This window comes from Buteo buteo, chromosome 2 (assembly GCF_964188355.1).
Source record: "Buteo buteo chromosome 2, bButBut1.hap1.1, whole genome shotgun sequence".
NCBI classification, from domain to species: Eukaryota; Metazoa; Chordata; class Aves; order Accipitriformes; family Accipitridae; genus Buteo; species Buteo buteo.
In genome coordinates, this window is record NC_134172.1 from 47,861,087 (window position 1) to 47,884,667 (window position 23,581).

Below are 23,581 nucleotides of genomic sequence, written 5' to 3' on the forward strand. Positions count from 1 at the left end.
CGTTTTGGTTTCACGCACTGCAGTGGCGTGCACTTGCTCTGCCCGGCGGTGAGGACGGCAAAACCCAAGCATTAACACACACACACACACAGAGACACAAAAAAAAAAAAAAAAAAGAAAAAAAAAGGGGGGGGCGGGGAGGACGGTTAAAAAAAAAGGAAACCCCGCAATTTTGCGCTCGTTTCCTCCTTGCGGTGCGAATACACAAAGAGACGGGGGGGCTGGGGGGTGCTGAGGGAGGGGTTCCCCCCGGAGGCGGGGCCGGGGCCGGCAACGGGAAGGGGGCCGGGGCCGGGGCCGGGAACGGCGGCAGCGGCGGAGCGGAGCGGAGCGGAGGGAGGTGCCGGCAGCCGCCGCCGCCGCCATGGAGCCGGTGGGCAGGCGCGGCCGAGCTGCCGAGGAGGGCCCGCGGCCCGAGGAGGAGGAGGTGGACCCCCGCATCCAGGTGAGAGCCGCCGCGCCGCGCCCCCCCCCCCCTCCGGGGGCGGGCCTGAATTCTTTAATTGAATGCACATAGAATGCATACAACAATGGTCAGGGTGGTTGCTTTTCCCCCTTATTTTTGTTTTTTTAAGTGCATAGGTATATACGTTTATACAGACCCGCGCCCCGACGGATGGATTTGCCTGTGGCGGGCGGCGGGGCGGGGCGGCCCCGGGTGTCTCGGCGCCCGCCGCGGGCGGGGGGAGCGGCCCCGGCCCCGGCCCCGGCCCCGGCCCCTTCGTTGCCGTTGCCCTTGCCCGGCCCCGGCCCCGGGCAGCGCCGAGCTCGGCCCTGCCGCCTTCTCCTGCTGAAATCCCCCTCCCCTTTATATTTTTGACCGCGACAGCGTGACCTTGCTCGTAAAACGGGGCTGGTGCTCAGAAATTCATAGTCGGGGGAAAACGTGGATTTTTAAAATCAGTTCTATTTGTTTAAAAAAGGAGCTTTGGTGGAAGGCGGTGGTTCCTTTCTATGAATGCCTTCCGAAGTGCCTTTTATTCTTGCATGGTTTCTAAACAAACCTTTTCTCCCCCAAATTGCGTCTTGACCAATTGCCTGGCGCAAACTTCAGCACGCTGTGGTCCCTGAAATGAACCGTATTTTTAGGTCGCTGCAGATTTGCAGCTTTTGCCCCCAGCGTTGCTGGGACCGTTTGTCGTGAGCGAATGTAAGCGTGTGTGTACGTTGCTGAGAGGATGGATCCTTGGCGTAGGGCCTTCCTTGCCCTAATTGTCATTCTTTTCTCCATTGTGAGCATTTCTTTTCCAGGGCCGAGCAGAGCAGTTGCAAAATTCACAAAACACGGTTACACAGAGCGAGGCCCTCGGCCAAAAGCTAGCCTGTTACTGCCCTGGTTTTGAGAAGCTGAGCTCCCTTAGTGCCTATTGATCTAATTTTGGCCTTCGGTTCTTCAGCTTGCAACACGTTTCCACGTACCTGATTTGAACATTGTTGGCGAAACAGCGTTTTAGTTGAGTTTTCTGTTTGGTTGAAAAAACGGGCTGCTGTGTCTGCCTCCGTGAGAGCCATAATGTTCTTAGCCTTACAGTAGAAGGCAATTAGGTAATTTTTGTGTGAGTGTCTGCCTCAGAAAACATGGATATGCAAACATGTATCTTCCACATCCTAGGAGCTGGAAATGAAATCTGACCTCCGAGAATAAGAGAACTAAACTGTTGCAATTAATTCTCTTCTGATTGTAACCAGACTCATTCTTGTAATCTAGTGGGAAATGGCTCAAGTGACAATCAATTTACAGTGTTTGGTTTATGCAGCTAAACATTTCAAAGTGGATTCTGTTACACCAGTTGAAAATTAAATAACGTTTGAGTTAGAGAACACTCCTGTTGAAATCACAGGATTTCACATGTTGCTCAATTAAAGAAGGCTATTGGAGCCTGCTCCTGAGGGTTGATTTTTGTGGTAAGAAAGTCATTAAGAATGAGCTTTGTTTTTACAGTAACTTCATTCATGCCAACACCACCTCTAGTAAATATTTATTCAAGGGATTTAACACCTTTGTTTTTGCCGTTAAGAGATCAAAATGCTGGCACAAACGCAGACTAAGTAAACATAATCATATGTCCCATTGACTGGTTGTGTTCTAAAATGGTTTGCCAAAATCCAGAGTAAAATGCCTCTTGTGCTGCAAGACACGGTTCTTATCAATGCTGTGCTTTCACTGTATGTTTCCTGTGATAGTACTAACTTTATGCTAATCCTTTTGGCAAGGGGTGTGTATCTGGAAACTAGCAGATACTGACTATATTGATTAACAAGACAGAACTTACTGTACCTTATGTTTATTTTTAATAGTGAGGAATAAGCCAGGACAGGAAATGTACTGCCTTAAAATAAAACTATAGAGCTTCTCTGGTTATTTTTCTTACAAGTAGCAAAATAGAAGACTACATGTCTCAAGGTTTCCTCTTTTCACTGAATTTGGAAGCCACAGCCCTTGTGAGCTTTCAGTGGGGGTGCTGAATGAGCCTTCTCAGACGCTTTTTTCCCCTGATTTCTTAATGTGCATTTGACCTTTCTTTCTTTCTAGGGAGAGCTGGAAAAACTAAATCAGTCTACAGATGATATCAATCGCAGAGAGACAGAGTTGGAGGTATGGAATTCATCCTTGCATTTTCCTTGTGTGTATGTTGGATTTTGTGAGCAACAGAACAGTATTTTTGAATAGGTTCCCTCCTGAATTGTGCCAGCCTGAATGGTAATTTGGCAGCAAGAGTCTGGTGATGATTTTTTTAAAGGCGTGAATTGAGCTAACAGCTGGAACAGGAAGGGAGAAGGTAGAGGGATGCTGACAGTGTAAAAACCCTATGTGGAGAACCCCCCCCACACACTGCCAAACCCTATTTTTAGGTTTCAAAACTAAAATTAGACAAGTTCTGTTTTTACAAGTCACCGTTTTGGGTTTGCGTTCTTGTGATTATAGACAGTGAAAGTTTATTTGGTTAAGAGGTCTTTGCTGTACAGTTACCTGCCAGGTTCTCCTCCTTGGTGGCTATTTTTTTTTTTTTAGCTTGTTAGTTTTACCTTTGTTGTCGTTACTTGGAGTAGGGAAAGTAATGAAAGAAAGTTGAAGGGGTTGAAAGAAAAGGCTTCCTAGTTGGAAAAAGAGGTTTTCTTGGACACTTAAAAAGCTAATGGAAGGTTCTGAAGAAATTGTTTCTAAAGCCCCAAATTTGAGCTTCACCTACTTCGTAGTTATTCTGGAAGGCTCAGCATTTTTGGTCTAATAACAAGTCAAAACAGACTGTCCTACTTGTGTGTCTAAATTTTCTTTTGTTAACTGCAAAACAAAGACGGTAAAGCCAGTGTAACTCTAAGACAAATATGCTGCTAAAGGAAAACTGGCATAAAAAGCTACTTTACATCCTAAATAATTTTGATAACATTACAGTATTTTGAATACCATATAAAAACATGCTGACATTGCAGTGATAAACATACTCTAAAAGTACATCTATAGATTTCTGTTCTGCATCTTCAAAATGTGGAAGTCTGTGTTTGATTTTTTTCTTTTTTTTTTTTTTTTTTTCCCCTTCTATGTGTATTTTCATGAGATAGGTACGTGGAGCATGGGATGGTTCCGGGTAGTGTTTTAAAATATTGGAGTATCTACTGTAGGCACCAAAGAGGATATGGGGTTATGAACTTCTCTGGAAACAAAGCAGCCTTGTCACGTGGCTATTTTCTTCTCCCTACTTGTTTGCATTTTCAGTGCTTTGCAGCATGTAGATCATGAATTTATTGGCAAATAAACTTAGTGGAATGGGGGACTCTTTGTTATGCAAAATTAAACTATATTTCAGCTGTGAAAACTGTTCAGTGTCACTAGCTTGATTTAAATTTTATGAGTGAACTTTAAAAATCAGTATGCTAGTCTGCAACAGTACCAATTAAATGGAGTTCAGGACTCTTTATATACATATATTAAAGAAAAAAAATTCATTACATGTATCTTTTTCAGTCTCCTTATTTCATGCTGAGGTACTGAAATTGAAAGATGGTTCTATGGATAGTTGCCTGGATTTCATTAATCTTGTTATAACCTTGCACTGAGGACATATTATGAAGCAGATAGAATAGTAATAATAATGCAAATGCATACTCATGAAATAAGTCCCAATGACTTAAGATGGGATTTTACTGGCTGATTAAAATTATTCATGTGTTCAAGAGTTTGTAGAGTCTGGAGATTTGTAGCTACTGTGTGTGTGACACGTGCTGAGCTGTAAAGGCTGAAAGGCTCCTAGATACATAATGGTAAATAAGAGCAGTGTTTCCACATTAGCTCGATCTTACACTGTTGCTTACTTTACTTAGTCTAAGAAATATTAGGTGTCAGATAATGCAGAGAATGATTATGTGATGCTTTCTACCTCTGCATCATTAAATGTTTACTGCAGATCTGTCTGTAGTACTTACTGTAAGCAGTGTTTGATGGAATTAAGTTGAAATATCATCAACAGTATGCTTTCATGAATGTTTCCTCTTCACTTTTCATCCAAAAATCTTACTGGATTGAAGCGAGTTTGTGGTATAATGCAACTGCATAATTTTTAATCCAGAAGGATTTTCATTACTTTTGATCTGCTTAAATTTTGAGGGCAAATGCAGTTGAATGATGTAAGCAAGGCTTAATTGATATACATGTTGATAAATGCATTTTAAATGACATTTCTAAAGGAAAGATATTAAAAAAAAAACCAAACAAAAAACCCCCACCAAAACCCAACACTTGTGGTTAGGAGAAAATCCCTGCTTTCATACTCTGGACAAGAAAAGAAAGCTTTGCCAAGCAGCCTTATAGGATAAATCCAGAGTTTGAGAGGGGGAGTTTAGAACTGGGATCATTCTGCTTCAAAGACTTCCAAAATCATTGAAAGCTGCTGAAAACCTGGGCTTCTGGAAGAGCCATGCTGAGTTTGCCTGTTTGCTATTTTGGCTGTTACTAGCTGCTTTGGGTCCCTCTTCCTAGTTTGTGGAGTTGCTGCTATTGCAAGATCTTTCATTAGAAGGAAGATGTGGGGTTTTTTTAACCAGAAAATGGAGTTATACTTACCCTATGCTTCTATTGTTATTTTCTTCATCTTTTCAGTATCTGATCATAGTTGACTTTCATGGGAACATAGACAGTATCATTAGGCTATTTACAGCACAAGATGCTGATTGCCAGATTCCTCTAGCATTACTTTGTGGTCCATACGTTGCCACTGTTCAATTTTTTTCCCAGAATAATCTGGAAAAGCAACAGGAGTGTTTGAGTAGAATGTATATTTCTTTGAAGGAAGTTCAGAAAAAGACACCGGTGTTTTTGTGACTCGATGTACTCTCTGATAAGCAGGAAGAGTAACCTTTTGGCATCGAAGTACTGCGGGCCTGTTCTGGACTTCCTGTACCTTTGCACGAGTCGCTCTAAGTGGGATTGCTGACTGTCTCCAGTTCCCATGAACTGGGAAAAAAGGCTGGAGGTGTTAAATGCTTCTAAACCCCATGCTCTTGTTCTCACTGTGCTTCAGGTCTACATCTGCAAAACAGAAGTAAAAATGCTGCCTTACCTGATGGAAATGTTACGGAACTGAAATCAGTTGAGGCCTCTAGGATTTTGAGGCTACACTCTCTTGGCGTCACCACAGACATGTCCATGTTTGAATGATGTAGAGAATACTGGCATTTGCTGCTCACAGAGGTGATAAAATGGGGAATTCTTTTTGAAGTTGATCAGCCTTCCTTTTTTTTTTTTTTGAAAAAAAGTTCTGCACCCACACTCCCATGTGATCTGTTTTAAGTTGATCAGCCTGCCTTTTTTTACCTTTTAAAATAAGTTCTGCACCCAAGCCACGTGTGAGAGGGGTGAGTTTGCATGCGTGGCATGACTTAGATGCATTGAAGTTGGCTACATCTATTCTTCTACTTGATATAATTACTCATTTTTTGCTCTTTTGACCTATCCTATTAAACCCTGGAGAAATATCCTGACCTGATGCTGCTCACAGCCTGTTCAGGAGTTGCGGAGCTGCTAAAGGGCACTGAGTGGATGGTAGTTATATGTTGGGTTAATGTATTGCCTGTTAATGAATCTTTGATTAGGCTTGATTTAAAATCCATAATGCTCCTCATACTAAGTGCAACACTGAGTGTTACTGACACAGCGAAAGGATGATAAGGGTCCTCTGAGGGATTTAACACTTGGCTTCTCTAACGTCCCTGTTTATGTTTGAAGTGTCTGTGAAGAGGTGGGGGAAACATCTTGCGATGGAGATACAAGTATGTTTTGGCCAAATGCAAGTTAGAGCGGCGCCTTGCTATTTGAGCTTTTTTTCCTGTTTATTGGAAATGCATCTCCATCTGAACTCACATCAGGAGTTGCAAATGTACTTAGCAAATGTGCGCGATTCGCCTGTCCGGCTAATTCCTACATGTCTTTGGCTGGCTCCTGAAAGTACAATTCACATGTAACAACTTCACCCAGGGACCCTCTGGCAGCATTGCGGGGAAGGGAAATACAGCACATACCATTAAAATTACCACTGGAATCCCAGCTATCCCAAATGTGGTTTTTGTTAGAGAGAGTTTTTGTGCTGCTGGAGCTATGAGCTTGCCAATGTTTGTTAAGGGGAGACAACGGCACGTGAAAACTAGAGCTGAACAGCGCTGCTTTCAGCCACGCTGGTTATGAGTAGGGCCTGATTAGGATCCTTCTTGTATGCTTGCCTAGATCCTCTAGTCCTGATCTGCAAGACTTTGTGTTACTTTTAGGCCTGGATTTATCCTAAAGGTCACCCTGGTTGGTGTCGGATAGAGTCAAAGGAAAGGGGTGTATCAGCTATGGTGCTCTTTCACTTGTGAGTCTTGTCAGCATTTGAACCCCTCTCAGAAGGGGAAGGGCTATTTTATTTAGAGTTGCTCTTCTCACTTCCTCACTAAAATACTTGGGTTTGGGTAAAGCTCAAGCTTTATACGCTGTCACAGAAGAATTTTAAGAATTTTAAGTAGACTTTTAAAAAAAATCCTCAATCTTTCAAGTTTTAGAAAAATGGCCTTTTGGTGGCAGAAATCTCATACTGAGTATGGCTGCTTGGCATGGGGAAACATCTATCTGTAGAAACATCTGCTGCCTTATCAGCACCCCTGTGCAGCATTTTCTAGTGCCCATAAAAGAGTACACAGATAGGGGAGAAACAGCCTGCTGGCTGGTGTTCCTGCTGGTTTTTGGAGTGTGATATACGTGCATGATGGACTTGTCCAGCAGTAGCAGAACAAATCTTTCCGTGTCTCTTTACAATCTACTTGTTTCCATAGGAAATGGCTCCTGTGTGTGGATTGCTTGTTGTTTTGCCTTCTGCTTTCATCCATGGATGAGTAAGGAAAGGCTTCTTCCTCTGCTATGGCTCTGGAAAGATTTTGTCACCTGAGTGAGTCAAAGGGCTTTACTTGATTCACATACTTGAAGCAGAGATGGGTTTCTAGCCTAAGGGAGAGAAAAAAGGTTAGGCAGAGAAATCGTTTTGGAAGGAGCACCCAGTGCCTTCCCCTGCCTGCTTTCCTCTCCTTTCTTCTAAGAGGACTAAAAATACCAGTGTGTTTGTAGTTTTGGTCTGTAGCTATCTGCAAGGAGGAGGTTAGAGCAATTTCCAAATACCAATTTTGATTGTTCCTAGATGGCAAATTAGTAGCTGTGTGGAAAAAAACAACTTTTCCCCATGCTTAAAATTGAGATGTTACTTAACTCCTTCCTTGTACTTTGTTTTTAAGGTTTGGTAGTCAGTCTGGTTTACTTTAACTTCTTGGACACCAAATAGATGTTAAAGATGTCATTAAGCTGTTTGATGCTCTGAGGCAGATTTCTGGGCACATGCACGTGCATCTGTCTGGTGTGAATGTTAATTGGGAAGCCTACCTGCTTTCACGCTTGGCCATGGTTGATCCTGATGCTATTTTAACTTTGGAATGAGCTTCTGCAGCTTTTTTTATAGAGACCTGTAGCAGAGGAAGGCAGGTATGGATACTGCCTGCCTCTTGGAAGTAGATGAAGCCCATCTCTCAGTCAGCAATTTCATTTCCCATGCACCTCCCAGGCTGGTTTAATGGGTTGTCAGAGGTTCTGCACACCAAATTGTCAGCAAGGTAATAGGACAACCTTTGTAAATGAAGTTTAGATGTGCTTGGTATTAAGATGCTTCATACCTGGTTGATGTGTTAAGTTCATTTTAAAAAGCAAAATGTTTGAAAATACACGCTTCATTTGATGGGCGGAAATAGTTACTTGCCTGTCATCTGGCATCTAACTCCAGCTCATCACCATCAATTATGAGAAAGGAAAACAAGCATGTTTTATTCTCCAGCGTGTGCAGCTTAAGTGTAAAATTGTATTCTAGTTTCTTTCCACATTTGAGGGTGGATCTCCAAAATGCTGCTGTGTGGATGGCCTGTCATTAAGTGTTGTCCCTCTTTTGGTGCAGTAGCAGGTAGCTGCCCAACAGCAAGTTGCTGGAAACAAAATCTGCTTTTAATAATGAACTATTGCAGCAAAAGCATATGTGGGGTATAAGTCTGGCATGCTCCCTAAAACTGTGCTTGTGAAATCTATCATTTGGGAGAAAAGTGCTAAGGATGTCCAGGAAGAAAGCTGATGAGAGTGGAGCTCTTGCAGCCATAGAACAAGATGCTGAAAAGTAATCAGCAGCTGTTCACGTGATGCACGAAGTGCTACACTTGCTGGAGTGTGTGTATGACAAACACCTAGGTAGTGAGAGTCTAGTTATTAAGACTATAACTTAAGTAGCAGTTGAAAGTTCTCACTTTTTTTTTTTTTGCACCTTGCGACACATGTTGAGGGTGAAGTGCCTTAATGAGCTTTTGTCCAGCTTTAAAAAGGTTTATCATAATCTCATTTGAGCAAATAGGAGGGAGAAAATGTTGGAAATGTTAGCCAGTCAGCTTTAAATATTGCCTTTCTGTTTGCAAAATCAGTAACAAGGTGTTCTTAAAAATGATCACGGAAGATTGTGAGTGAGTCGAGAGGAAAATGTGCTTTTGAAATGTTGTCTGGGTGTTTGAGATGTCTTTTGTCAGTTGCATTGCTTCTGTTACAGTTTATCTGCTCTGTGTATGTATTCAGTGCAGTGATAACAAAAACAAACCCATGTGTGTGTTTGTTGTTTTTTTTTTTTAAAAAAAAAACCTCCAGAAATAGTGTGTGTGACTCACAGGGTTTGTACATAAGGCTGCATACTTGCTTTTATCAATAACTAGCATTTCTGTTAGGAAAGCACCAACTTTCAAGGAACTGAAATACAGAAACTAGGAATTGAGGACTGTGCTAGAAAAGTTGCATGGCATATGCTGCGCTGTCTCAGTTTTGCATGCGGCAGCAAGTTGCAGGAATTGCTTTTTCCTTTCTCTATTATCCATGTGTGCTAGGTAAAGGTCTGAATGAAGCACGAGTTTGGCAGTTAAATAGTAACACTTGCAGGGAGGCACATCACACCAGAGACCTTGGTAAGTTGAAGGTGGTGTGGTTGTCTTCCGAACACAGAGGTCAGGCTTCCCTCGTGCAGGGGACCATGGAGGAACTGCACTGCTGTGCTGTTCCTGAGCCTCTAAGTTTTTGACTGAGCATTCTTAAGGAAAACGCTATTAAGAAGATTTATAGCTTTGAACCACTTCACATGTGGGTCAAAGTGTCTCACTGACAGTAACACAGGAAGCCAGACATAGAGCAGGGAGTTAAACTGATTCCCAAGTTATTGCCTCGATCACAGGCCCATCCTTCCCGTGAACCACAGATGCGCTTTTCGTGTCACGTAAGTAGCAAGTGCACCAAGCCCAGTGCTCCTGGTGCAATTGCCTTGGTGCTTCTGACCTCCCAGGTTTCACATGAAGAGTAAAAATAGCTGCTGCACCTGTATTTCTTACTTAAACTTCCCCAGGGGCACCTGCCAGGGGAATTCTGCGCTGTCCCAACGGTGGTGACTTTTACAGATGCTCTGCCAGCACGTGGCAGGTCCGACACGCTGAGCCGATGCGCTGAGTGCGGCTGCACGTGTCCAGGGGGGAGCTGTGCCCCTGCTCGTAGGAGATGTTGCCATAGCTCCTGGACAGGAGTCGTGGTCACTGCGACCATGAGAGCTGAATCAGTTTGGATTGAGGAGGCCGGGTGGCGTGGATGCACGCGGTGTAGATACACAGTGTGGGGTCGTTTGCTTTTGTAGTGTTGTTGGGGCTAGTGAAGCGTAAAAGTGGTGCGTGTAGCATGGGAGAGGGCATGGGTTTGGCATTACAGCTTTTCAGAGACCTCAGCATCTTGTTGCTGTGTCCAAAGGGGATGGCTGGAAACCTTTGGTAGGGGGACTGATCCCAGCAGAGTACGAGCATCTGCGTATTTGCTCATGCAGAAGGTGGCGGAGCCTGCAGGTTTGTGTTCCTGACAGTCAGGAACCTGAGAATAAATGTAATTTAAAATAAGTCATGTGATGGATGACATGGGTGTAAAGTTCCAGGGTGTTTTGGTTTTCGTTACTGTTCTTCACTGGAAAAAATGAGGATGGTCAGACCCAAATAAAGCCTCAAAATAGGAAGCAGGCATCTTTTGGAGAAGATGATGAACTGGAAGTTCACATCAGTATATTCTTCAGCTGAAGCTCTGTATTCTGTGTAACTAGCTACTGTGTGAAGTGGGGCTGTGCTCATGGATAACCATGTGTGCTTAACCATTTGCAAGACCTGTGCCTCCTTGGGTGCCAGTTACAGGATTAGTTACAGTTTAGTAATTTGTATGTGCTTCATCTGATTTGGTGGGAGATTAATGGGTACAGAAGTTCCTGTTAGTTTGACTGCTCTGTCCTTGGTGCTTTTTGGTTTGTTCTTTTTTTTTTTTTAACTCCAGGTGGAGACTAGTCCTCTTTTTCCTATTGGATAACAGTGTACATAATTATTACATGGATAAATTTGGGGTAGATCTCTAAGCACAGATTTGGTAGTGATGGTTTCTTTCTTCCAAGTGCTTATCTTACAAACATAGGAAGTGAATTTTTTGATGAATCACTGCACAGGGCTTTTTTTACCTAGTGTGTATACATTTATGTTTTTTTTCTTTAACTATTTGCTTTCCACAGCTAGTATTCTAATATGCAGCTTTCCCAAAGAAAGTGAAAAACAAACCTTCAGGCTTACTCATTTAGAAATGCGTTCTTAATTTTTTTCCTGCACTTGTAGGAAAATTTTTTTTGTTGTTAAATATACTTCAGTACTTAACGTTTTTCTTGCAATATAGTCATCATGCTTGCAGTCTTATTTCAGTTACTTGTGAAACTCATTTTGAGCAGTGAACCATATATTGACCAGTACTTTAATTGAAAATATTCAAACGCTTCTCACTGAGAAAATCATTGACTCGATACATATTGTTTGAATGATACAATTTAGGCTTTCACTAAGAAATGAGATTATTGACTCAATTGGAGTTAATAAAATAATAACTTAATGTGCATTTAATTCTCCATTTTTGACCTTGTTAACCCATCTGAATACTTCCTCAGAGTAAATTGGACTACCTTAAGAATTTAAAGCTATTTGCATTGGACTAAAATATTACCAGTGCTGGTTAACGTTTTTGATAACACTAAAAAGGAAGTGTTATCTTCAGCAAAGAAGCTGATTAAGGTTTTAGATAGCAGTAAAAAGGAAGCAAAGCAGCTTTTACTGAAGTATGTTGCTTTTTTGTAAAAACTAATGTATTATTGCAGGTTTTTTCCACTTCTGAGAGCATAGTGGTAGGTTCTGATGTATTTTGAATCTTCCAATGAATAAACAGTTGTGCCTTCTAGAAATCCTCAACCATAATGACAAAAACCTCCTGAATTAGAGCACTTCTTCAAGCCAGCTGCTTCCTGATAATCAACATGTCACTCCAGCAGTCTGCATAAATCCTTCTCTCTAATTAGAATTACAAGGCTTGTCAAGAGCTCACATGGCCCTTCCTCTTCATCTCCTTAAATCCTGGGCCAGGTCCCAGCCTGCATTTGCATCTCTCTGCAATAATTCAATTGATTTAGAGTCTGTGTTGGATGCTGGGATCGAAATCAGAATCACTTTGCTTAAAGGTGAGGAAATTTCAGTGGAGCAGAGAAATTATTTTAATTGCTTCAGCTAATCATGTAAGGAGGGCAACTCATCCAGTTTCGAAGTAGCTGGAATTTACTTTTCTTAAATGTAGTAAATAATTACAATCAAATGGAAAGTAGGCATCTTCACCCATTGATACAAACCATAGCTGAGAAGACAGGCTTTTATGGCAGGAAGTCTTGCCACGATGACCTGGAAGTTTTTTGCTGCTATTGAAGTTAAGTAGGGTGTGTTTATAAAAGGAAAGAGGAGCTGACCTGAAAATATACTATGTGGGAAGTGTCCAGTTTTTCCTACAGAAAGCAGATCCTGTCCATCCTTGTTTGCATTGTGAAATGGTGTCTCTGGGGTGAACAGTGCTAGGGGTGCGACATGCTAAGGTTTAGGAGATGCTGATTCCAGCTGATTTGCCAGCCTGCTGTGGGGATTTGGCCTGCCTGCTGGCCCCATTCTAGCCTTGTCTAGATGAGATGTCTTTGCCATTGAACTCCCCCTCAGAACTTGTTACGCTGCTGTTTGCCTCCTCGCTGAGCGATTAATTTACAAGCTATTCCTCTCTGGGAAACCCTGCCAGAGGTGACACTGAGCACAGGCTATTGCAGGCTTTATGTAAAAGCTGTCTCTGAAAGACAGGGATTTGGTGTCCAGGATGGTAGCTTTTGGATGTGGTTCTGGGTTCCTGTTATTACTTCTACTGAAAAATTCTGGCTTAGTCCAAATGCCAGTAACTGTTTTGAATGTGTCAGCTCGTGTGTGAATCTAAAGAGCAACCTGAAGGTAAGAACAAACGGGTAGAAATAATTTTAAACCTCTAATCTGTCTTTGTCCTTTCTTTCCTTTCTGCAATGTTTTGAAGGATGCGCGCCAGAAGTTCCGCTCCGTGCTGGTTGAAGCAACGGTAAAACTGGATGAACTGGTAAAGAAGATAGGAAAAGCTGTAGAAGACTCTAAACCTTACTGGGAAGCTCGGAGGGTGGCCAGACAGGTGAGAACTTTCTGCCTTGTGAACTTGTGCTGGTAGTTGGAAAGGCGATACTGATTGCATTGCTTTGCCGCTATTAATAACATCTTAAGCTTGTGCGCTTGACTGACACTGGTCTATGTCTTGAGTTGCAGGTCAGCCGTGTGAATCGATGGCAAAAATGTGTTTCTTCACAGCCACAACTGCACGTGTTCTCCAGTCTAGGAACAGCTACAGCAGATGCAAACTATCAATAGCAAAAGACTAGTTCTGTTCTCCCCTCATTATCAATGGCCTTTCAGAGCCCTGCTCTTTACTGTCAATAGCTGTAATTGTCTGAAAATACAGTGTAGGCTTTGTGTATCTGCTTTTTCTTCTTAAAGCAAAATACTCAGCAGCTAAATGGCTGTAACTGGAAGCTGCTAGGAAAGAGGCTGGAGTGGGGCAGACCTGGGGAAGCCTGCAGGGTTTGGTACTGATTAGGTTGTGCTGAAGCAGGGATGTGCTAAATGTGGCTCTAAAGTGTGTTGGTCTTGAGAGAAACTGAACTCTGCTTTCTGTACTGTCATCAGGACCTTAACTCCCTTGCCCCAACTACTACTTGATTACTGATAGGCACCTAAAATAGGGTTTTTTGGTTGGAAAGGGCCTGTGTCACCGAGGAAGGGAAGGATGAGGAGTGGAAGTAAGAGTGTGATCTACTGGCTGTGGGGAAAGTGAGAAAGCTTGTGAGATGTCAGGCAGCTTCTCACCTTAGGGAAAAAGTAGCTGACAGTTGATTGTGTGGTGGCTTAGGCAGTGCTTCTGCTCGATGTCTGTGATGGGTTCTGCTGGTGTCTTCGTTTTTTCCCCAAGAGGGAGGCTGTTCCTGGGTGCTGCTTCTATTTTCTCTCAAGGCAGGGAGAGGCAGAAGTAGGGGAAGGGTGCTCCTTCTGTGCTCGGCTGGAAGTATGTGTGGAGTGGCATCTGTGGCTGGGTGACCGGCATGAGACTGTGTTCAAGGGGAGAGTGAAAGAGAGATGGAGTAGCACATGTGAAATATATAAAAATTACAGGAGGAGGACTTCGTAAAAAGAGGTAGGGGATGAGGTTGAGGGATGAGAAAGGTAGTGTAGGTGTGTGCCAGGAGGCAGAAGGTAAACTCGCAGGGTAAGAGAAGGCAGGGCATGTTGGAGAGGGACTTTTTATGAGGGCAGGTAGTGATAGGACAAGGGGTAATGGCTTCAAACTGAAAGAGGGTAGATTTAGATTAGATATTGGGAAGGAATTCTCTACTGTGAGAGTAGTGAGGCACTGGACCAGGTTGCCCAGAGAGGCTGTGGATGCCCCATCCCTGGAAGTGTTCCAGGCCAGGTTGGATGGGGCTTTGAGCGACCTGGTCTAGTGGAAGGTGTCCCTGCCCATGGCAGGGGGGTTGGAACTAGGTGGTCTTTAAGGTCCCTTCCAACCCAAACCATTCTATGACTCTAAGAGAATACATCCTCAGAACAAGGCATAGAAAACGGAGGCATGAATGCAAGCTTCATTGCTTTGAAAGCTGATGAAGCAGGAATAGGGTTGACGGGATGTGGCTTGCAAGATAGTATGTGACCACGTTGATCCTTTAAATTGCACGGCATTGTTTTGGAGCTGTTGTCTCAGGCAGTGGGGTTGATGTGTGGGGGTTATTGGGCTTAATCCTCCAGACTAGCAGTGGCATGGCAAATAGGTAAACTGCTTTAAAGCACAGTAAGCACAGTATCTACTACTTGTCTGTAACTTCCCTGAAAGCAATCCCTGTTCATGGGGCCTATGGTGTATGCTAGAGATAAACTGGTAGTGAGCTAGAGCAAGGGAGGAAGTTAGTAACAAAGTAAGATCAAAGAATTGTTTATATTGTGTTAATTAGTGTGTTCAATTAAAAAAAAAAAAGTCTCCAAAACCCTGCCTCAAGTATGATTTTATACTTTATTACTATAAATAGCTATGTAAGGCACAGAATGCATAGGACTTCAAGAGTTATACTTGGGAAAAGTCAATGGTAGAAATGTGTACTCTGCAGTACAAAAAAATCAGATGACTTTGAGGTTTGTAACATCAGGCACTGAGAGAGTGAACTTTGTCCTCTGTCCTGCAGCTGGCAGTGGATTGTGTCCTGAAAATGGATTTTTTTTTTTTTTTTTTTTTTTTTTTATTCCCAGATCTTTGCTGCCACCGAAGTCCATTCAGTCATGCTGGTTCAAAGGTGCTTTGCAAGAGCACTAAAAAACCCAAACTGCTTAAGGTCCTTAAATTTGTAGAATCACTACTTGGGTATTGGGCTTGTTAGAGAGAACCATATTTTTCTCCCAATCCGTTCGGTCATTAGCTAGGTTTAAATGCTACTTATCCCACCAGATCTTCTTATTTGCTACACACTCAATTTTCGTTTAATTCCTTGACAACCTTGTTGGTTGGTTGGTTGGTTGATCTGGGGTTTTTTTGGGGGGTGGGGGTGGTTTGTGTTTTGGGGGGGTTGGTTTGTTTGTTTAAGCAGGGATTCCTCTTCTAACTGTTCATCTTTTTTCCATTTGGTGTTATGGAGCCAGTCATGGAACAGGGCTACTTCTTTGTATCTGCTCAGCAGGCAGAGCTGGAAGATGGTCTTTGGTTTCCCTTTGGCTCTTTGTCTAATAAAATCTTGAAATAAAAAATGTGAGGGCCAAGAGGAACATTAGCATTGAAGGACAGTGAATCTATCTGGAAACCAGGAGATTGGAAAGCTTGGTACCAATCATCAGTAAAGCATCTGCCTAAAGAATTTTTCTAGTCTTAATTTAGCCTAGAATACTTCCGTTTAACTGGGAGCAAATTTGATATATTAAAGTGGGGAGAAGGGGTGAATGGGTAGGCAAATATGAAACTGGAGGAATGTGCCAGAATATTAGTATGTCTAGATGCCAGTCTGCATCTTTCTTTTTACTTTGATTTGTAAAACTGTAGAGAAAGCATGGGAACAGCTTGGTATTTTTCTGTTCAATTTTCTAATAACACCTAGGCTATGAAGCCTGTCTTCTTCCTCCTGTCTTTACAGTTATTTTAGAGCCTTTAGGCTGCCATAGGCACAAGGTTCTCGGTCATTGAAACAGCTCTAATTAAGCAATAAGGGAAAAATGCATGACTGTACTTGTAAGAGAAAGGGAAGTGTAGATTCTTGTTTGTTCTCAGTAAAGGGAAGTAAAAATATGACCTATAAATTGAAGTCTTCTGGGAACAAAGAACTGCATAATTAATGACATCTAGTTTGGCAGAAATGCAGGAGTTGTCCAGAGTTACTTGCATTTAAGATGTCAGTTGTAGGGTGAGTTGCCTGATGCAAGCTGTATTTAGTCATATTGAGGAGCTTGCTTTCACTTGGCACCAGCGTGATTCTCTTTTGGAAATACTCGTTTCATCTATTAAGATAAAACCCATTAAAAATGTGTGAGGTCATTGCATGCGGGGTCAGCAAAAAACAGCAAAAAACTCAAATACTTCCCTGGAGAAGCTTTAGGACCTTGAGCCCTTTTGTCTACTCACCTTTATCCCCATCTGGTGCAATCCTGTGTTGGTAGAAGATGGCGAATTCAAAACAAATTAATTCTCCCATGCAAAAGTCCTGTAGTATCTTGTTTGTGTAATGTATGCCAAGGGAACTTCAGCTTGGCCTGTCTCAGGGTGAAACTTGCTTTGAATGAAGAGTGGCCCCTTAGCATTAGGATTTGAGTGCTTTGCCCTCTCAAGTGGTGGCATGGGGAATTGGGATGCTGTCTGTTGGCACCAAAGCGGTAATATTTGGCTTTGCTGAGACTGAAGTGAGAGTGGGCTAGTATTCTTGCCCTTGTAGATTTCATGCAGCTTCTGCCAAGACAGCTTTGTTGTGATTCCTTGTCTGGTATAGTCGTGAGCCTTTTGTGTTGATTGCAGGCACACCTGACTGTTTTGGAGCATTTTGATCCAAATTTGTTGTTTAATAAAATTTTAATGTATTTCTGCTGCAAGAATTTTTTTTGCATTTGGCATATTGTCTGTTCATGTTGTTCTTTAACTTATGTCATAACGCACATGTTTGGAAGAGTCTTGGCATACAGAGGAGGATTGTGTATGTACACACCAATGACCATGTTGCAGCGATACGAAATTCGTATAATCCAGAAGGTGGAGGTGGTCCAGGTTCAAAGTGCTGGGAAGATCAATCTTCCCATGTCTGTTAGTTTATTTTGTTTTTCCTAGTAATCTGCTTCCCTGGCTGACTAGTCAGAGGATTAGACTTTTCTTGCCTGAAGGTAATGGTGAAGAAGGGTGAAGTTGCCAGGAAACCTTAATAATGTAAACAACAGTGTAGGTCTTGAGCTTGTGAGGTAAGGAGTGGCTTAAGCCACTGTTGACTTAGCATTTTGCACAGCTGGGGCTGGAAAGTGCCTGCACAATAGTGTCTGAGGTAATAGAGTTTGAGAAGTGTGTTGCCTCCCTTGCGACAGCATGCTCTGGGAGGAGGATGCTGTGCAAAAGCAAGTTGGTCTATTGCATAAATCACTGGGCTGGTAGGAGCTGATTTTGTGCTGCTGCATGGCATAGATAAATTACTTCATCTCTCTCTTAGTTTCCATGTAAAATGGAGATGTCAGGCTGCTGTGAAGCCAAGTTCGTTAAGGGAAATAAAAGCACTTTGGAGTCATTGGGTGAGAGGTGCCATTAAAACCCTGTTAGCTGTACGTCATCACTTGTGAACCCAGGGACAAACTGAGCAGGACTACTTGCCTTTCTGCTTTGCTTCTGCTGGAAAAAAGATCTGATAAAAACATGTTCGCACCCACCCCCACAAATAAAACAATCCATGCATTTGTAGTGACCCTAACCTGAATAAGAGCTGTGGGAGTGTTGCTTTTAATTAAGCTTTAGCTCCTATTACTGAGCATTTTTTTTGCAGAGTGAGGAGTTAAGTTTTAGTCCCCAGTACTGGCTCAGGTTGGGAGTAGGTGTGGATACTTTGCTCCCCTTTAGGACTGAAGTTATTTGGGAGGGACACGGTTTTGCTTTGTAGTATTCCCCCCCCCCCCCCCATCTCATTTAGCGTTTACAAAAGAATGTCGGAAAACTTGTTTCAGGCAAAACCAGATGAAAGATCTGTGCTAGGTCATATTTATATGTATCTTTCACTAAGGGACCCATCTGTAGCAACTGTTCAGAGAGCAGTATGTTGAAGGATATGCATGTTCTGCTTCCTCTTGGGTCACTCCTCCTGGTTCAGTTTTACAACTAATTCTTCTTTTCATGTTGTTGGCATACTTTCTTAAGCAGCACCCTTTTATCTCAAAAGGCTTGGAAAAACATGCTGGAATCGGTACATACAACGGTTCTTCCCTGCTGAAGTCCAGGCATACCTGAGAGGAAATGCAGTTGATGGACAAACAGATTGTGTTCAGCAGGGACAGCTAACCTGTCCTGTTCACTGCGACTTCTTATGTAGTAGAGCTCCTACCTCTCACCTCACTAATAATCTTTCTCTCATGTAATATTTTATACTGGATTGCCACATCTGTTTGAAGAAATGAGCTTACAGAGTAAAGAATTATTAGGGGTGAGCTTTCAGATATTCAGATCCTGGCGCTCCTTTCTGCCTGTCTTCACAAAACTTAGGGGAACCCAGTTACTACTGGGAATCATTTCCTCTCTCAAATGTGAATTTTGGTTGGATTTGACCAGTAGGGTCAGAAGTTAATAGTGGACACCAGTAGACTAATGTGGGTGTATAGGATTCACCTTGATTAACTTTACTTACTGAAGTGTTTGGAACCCAGTCTAAAATAATAATTTTGGCCCTTAATCACTGACTGTAATCAGCGGTGAGAGGTAGGTGCATGTGAAAAGCCTTCTGAAATATGTCCCTCCTCCTTAAATGCAGAGGAAGTTCAGACATCTCATCTTGGGTTGTTTAGCCATTTGGAAGTTGTCGGGTGAATCCTGCATCAGGTGGTTCAATGAGTCTTGTATCCAAAGTGAATCAGGATGAAAAGGAGCTGCTGTAATCTTGCAGAACTGGAACCGAGGAGGAACTGAGCCACTTGATGGTGAAGGTGGGAGGGGTGTAAGCAGATAAGAGCACACTCACCTAGTGGGAAGAGTCTTCCTCAGCAGATGAGACTGTTACCATTCTTTGCAGAAGTCAGGATTGCAGTGCCTAGAAATGAACAAAACTTTCCAGAGTGGCCATTTGCATCTCAGTTTCTAGGTGTTCAGCTTGAGATGTCTGAAAGTAGTGTGGCAAACTTGGAAAGTTACAGGTGGTAACTTTCTTAGCTCAGGAGACAAAAGCTTTTAAAATTCATATAACTTGGAGGTTGGAAACTGCCAATTGCTCTTAAGAATTAATTAGGAACTGGAAACTGTGGTCTTGCCAGTGTCGCTTCCTGTAGCACCCAAGTTTCCCATCCGAATTTGCTCAGTGAGTGCGAGTTAATTGGATCACAACATCAGCTGGTTCTGCTGTGGTCAGGAGGGCAGCACTGAGTGTGTGTGACAGCTGTGGGGTCCAGATCCAACGGTGGTGGATATCCAGGTCTTCCCCTTGGGTTCTTAGGTACTGGATGTGTTATCCATCAGTATATATATTGGAAGCAGCCATGTCATAAGGAATCTCCTTTTCGATCCTACTTTCATGAGCTGAAGTCCTGATGCTCATGTTTAAGACAACAAGGAGTTAAGACTGATTCGTATTATCTGGTAAGCTTATCTTGGCAAAAAAGGTGGAGGGACAGGGAACTTGAGAAGCAGAAATTAAATGTCAGCAGAACTGTGACAGACTTGCAGTGCTGTTTGGCAACTTGCCATGGAGCTAGTAAAAAGCAAAATTATTGGCACAGTTACACAGTGGAACAACCAACTGACCTTGCCTGGCTGAGGAGTGTTTCTGGTTTAACTGTTTAGAAACCAAAAAACTATCTGGTAGATTCACATTTTTCAAAGCAAGGATACAGAAACTTGAAAATTGACTTCGACAAACCTTCTACAAATCCTTCCAGCTGTTTAAGAAAAGACACAAACGCCCAGAGCACTTGACTGCTTTCTGTGGCTATAGTTTGGTGTTACATTGTCACTGGTAAGTAATGATTGTGCAGCACTGCTGGCAATGGACTGTTAATTCTGGTCTCTCTTACAGTTTGTTCACTTTATATATGGAGAAATCAGTAGAAAGTGATGTGTGCAGAAGTGCCCCTTTGATCAAATGAGAACAACTCCTGTCAGCGTGGGGCCAGTAACTGCCGTAGCTCCTAAGAGTACTTCCACCCATGTTTGTCATGGTGGAGCCAGCAGAAGGTATTTTGTATGGACATTGCTCCTCCAGCCATTTGCAATAACCAGTCTAGGCTGGCATTATGGGTTGTGTTACTTGTGGTCTGCCTGTGCTGATAGTTTGCCCTTTTAATGGAAGATGCTGTACTGCAGCTGCACTGGTGGCTCCTGGAGAGCCTCACAGTAGTGTGAGGATAAAGGAGGTAACAATTTCTGGTTTAGGAAGATGGGGTGAATGGAGCTTGCTCCCCAGGTGTGTAAATCAACCATACAGAAATGGCTGTGATTCGGTTTTGAATTACTTAGGCTGGTGGGGTGGAGAGGCCACTCAGAGGCAGGGGAGCAGCTCCCTTCCCGAACTGGGACTTACCTGTTGGTGATTGAGAACCTTGTCTTGTCTGTGGAGCAGGGGCTGATGCGATGGCCTCGGTTAGCGCTGGGGCAGGCCGGGCATGGGAGGGAGGCGGGCAGGCAGCACGAGCGTTGCCTGGGAAGAGATGGCTGGGGTGCTCCAAAGGGAAAGGAGAAACGGAGGTTGCCATGTGGGCAACTGGGGAGCCCAGCGCTGTAAAGAAATGGTAAGATGAAATGTAGGTGAGCTGTGCGTGAAGTGGTGCCTAGAAGGATGAAGCACGGAGGCTGCGGGTTGTACATGATGGCCTAAGAAGTTTTGTGTGTCCTTTTTCCCTTTCTGCTCCCTGTGGACTTGCTCTGGAGTTGAACCCCTTCTTCCCATCAACTCTTTCATTTTTTTGTTACGAAACACGTCGTTAAATCTTGAGACAACCGTGTCGATGTGACGTCAATCCTCTTGTGAAATGTGGAGTTCCCGTTGCTGTGGTCCCAAGGGCCGTTGTCAGTATATTAATCTCCCTTTCCACATGGTGCATGGCTGTCTGTGGGGCCAGGCATCTGCCTGAAGAGGAAATAAGCCAAGCAAGGGAATCCTGACATTAGTAATTTTATTAGTGAGGGTGAGGAGTCACTTCCTGGACTTCATGTTTCATAAACTTTATTTCTAAAGTAGGATGCACTTTGGGTTAAGTAAAGAAAATGTTTTGCTGCACTCAAAATTTGATGGAGTTCCTCTTATGCTCTCTTGTCATGTTTGCACAGTTGTGATTGAAACCCTGTGAGTAGTGTGGAGGAGTTGCTACCTTGCGTTCAGGTACATACGGCTCAGTGTTTCACTGCTGCCAGATGGAGTTTGTGCTTGGTGTGTTCTGTTTGCTCCACCTGAATGATTAAAACCTGTATTTTAAGTCTTGAATTATGGTTCTGTTGCATTTTCCTTCAGGCCAAAGTTGTGACGAAGCCTAGGAAGCAGGGAGCTCAGGGGGACTTAACCTGGGTCAACCAGCTGGGTTTTGCCTGGCTGATTTATTAGCATTGTTGTTTATTTACTTAAACTTTAAGACCTCAGTTTTACATCTGTGTTCTGGCTCTGTCATTTGGTTGAGCAGTGTGATATTTGAGTGTTTCAAACTAGCTGTCCTTAAACTGCTGAGAAGATAATAGATGTTGCCTGGTTGGATTTGAAAAGTTACACCAAAGATCCGATCTGTGAAGGAAAGCTCCCGCATGCGTTTGTCTTCCCATCAGCCCTGCTAATGCAGGATAGTAGGTCAGTGTGACTGGCAGGTTTCTACCCTCTTAATCCTGAGCAGCTGGAAATCTGCCCTGTGTTTGGGAACACTAACAGCTGCTACTTCACAGATGAACTGAACAAAATCCTTACCTGATTCATATTTAATGCTCTGTTACATATTTCCTGGAGACTAGGTGGCATCTGTAGCAAACCCATCTGCAAATACTATGTTCTTGGCACCTTTGGATAGTAGGAACTAATTTTTAGCTACTTGGTTGTTGAAATATCTGTATCAATAAATTCTGCGCATATATGTGCCCCCCTCTAAAAGTTAGACCACCTGTGTCTATCTGTGCTTTCTATGCCTCAGTGAATAGGTCTAGTTATTTTGGGTTGGTATTTATACATCCTACATTTTCGTTTTATGTGAGCACTATTCTCTTGATGGATGATTAGTTTATATAAGCTATTGATGCAAAAACTGTAATTGGTCTTTTTGTCATTAGTAGATGATGTGCCTTGGAGGGCTCCATTATTTAAATTTGTTAGCTGTGCACTGTGTGTTAGCTGTGTAAATTAGAGGTTCTTCCCTCTTCTGCTTTTCTTCCCAGAAGTAGAAGAAAATACTGTTTTCAACTAAGTGTTTTGAGGAATTTATCTAGAAGAGATGGAAAAAAAATTACTTTCTCTTTTTTGGTGTCTCTTTCTCCCACTTTCTCCAACCCCACAAAGCATCCATCAGTTCTTAGCTATTCTGGATGGCAGCAATACAAAGCCAGCTAGCTGTTCAACCTCCTCTCCATTAACTGTCAGGAATGCAATGAACTAATTATTTTCCCTGCCCTTCAAGAATGGTTTTTCATGTTCTTCTTCTGTTGTGAAATACTGGAAGTGTTGTGCAAGTAGGTCTGAAATATTGGAATACTGGGGTAAGTTGGTGTAGAAATGCCCTCCATTCTTTGGAGTAACAAGGAGAGGGCTAGGGCAGGAAAGTTTGGGGGTTTTTTGTTAGATGTCAGCTGATTTAGGCAGAAAGTAGTGATACAGGTGATCTGGCTATTATGCTTAATCACAGATGCAATGGCAGATGCTGGAACTGGCAAGAAGGTGTAAGCAGTTCTCAGAGGGTGCTGTGATGTGAAAATAGAGATGAATTCCTTTTTCCTCTGCTGTTGTCTGAAGATTTGATTAACATCATTTTGCATCCTCTCCAATTTGGAAAAAAACAAGAGATTTAGGTAGCTTTGCATAGGTGTAGCACTTTGCATAGCTATTGCCAAGAGGCAAATCTACAGCATTTGAAAAACCCCCAATAATTTAAAGGAAAGATTGCCTTGCTTTGTTCTCTCTTACTATTTCCTCTCCCAATCTTTTCTGGCCACTAGTAAAGGCTATTTCAAGAGATTGTAAGCCACAGACAGGATCATCTGTTAAAAATAGTAGCTGGCATTTGAGCCTGGGTGACTTGAGGTCAGGGTGATATCCTATGTACCTGTTTTGCGTGCTAATTGCTCAGGGATGACTGCTGAAGGCAGCACAATTCTTGCAACTTTTTGGAAGTTGTTCAGCTACCCCAATCGTTATTGTGTACAGTGGTCTAAATAGGTGGGAGTTTATTA

The 23,581-nt window shown here is 42.8% G+C and overlaps 1 protein-coding gene across 2 annotated transcripts in view; it reads left to right on the top strand.

Annotated features, from left to right (window-relative positions):
• Positions 1-285: 285 nt before the first annotated feature.
• SH3BP5 (SH3 domain binding protein 5) overlaps positions 286-23,581 on the top strand; it is an 83,160-nt gene continuing 59,864 nt past the window's right edge. For both annotated transcript variants that reach the window (XM_075053783.1, XM_075053774.1), the window contains exons 1-3: positions 286-445; positions 2,534-2,596; positions 12,980-13,108. In XM_075053783.1, coding sequence (XP_074909884.1) covers positions 365-445; positions 2,534-2,596; positions 12,980-13,108 — 273 coding nt within the window. In that variant the 5' untranslated portion in view covers positions 286-364. The remainder of the gene's footprint in view (positions 446-2,533; positions 2,597-12,979; positions 13,109-23,581) is intronic.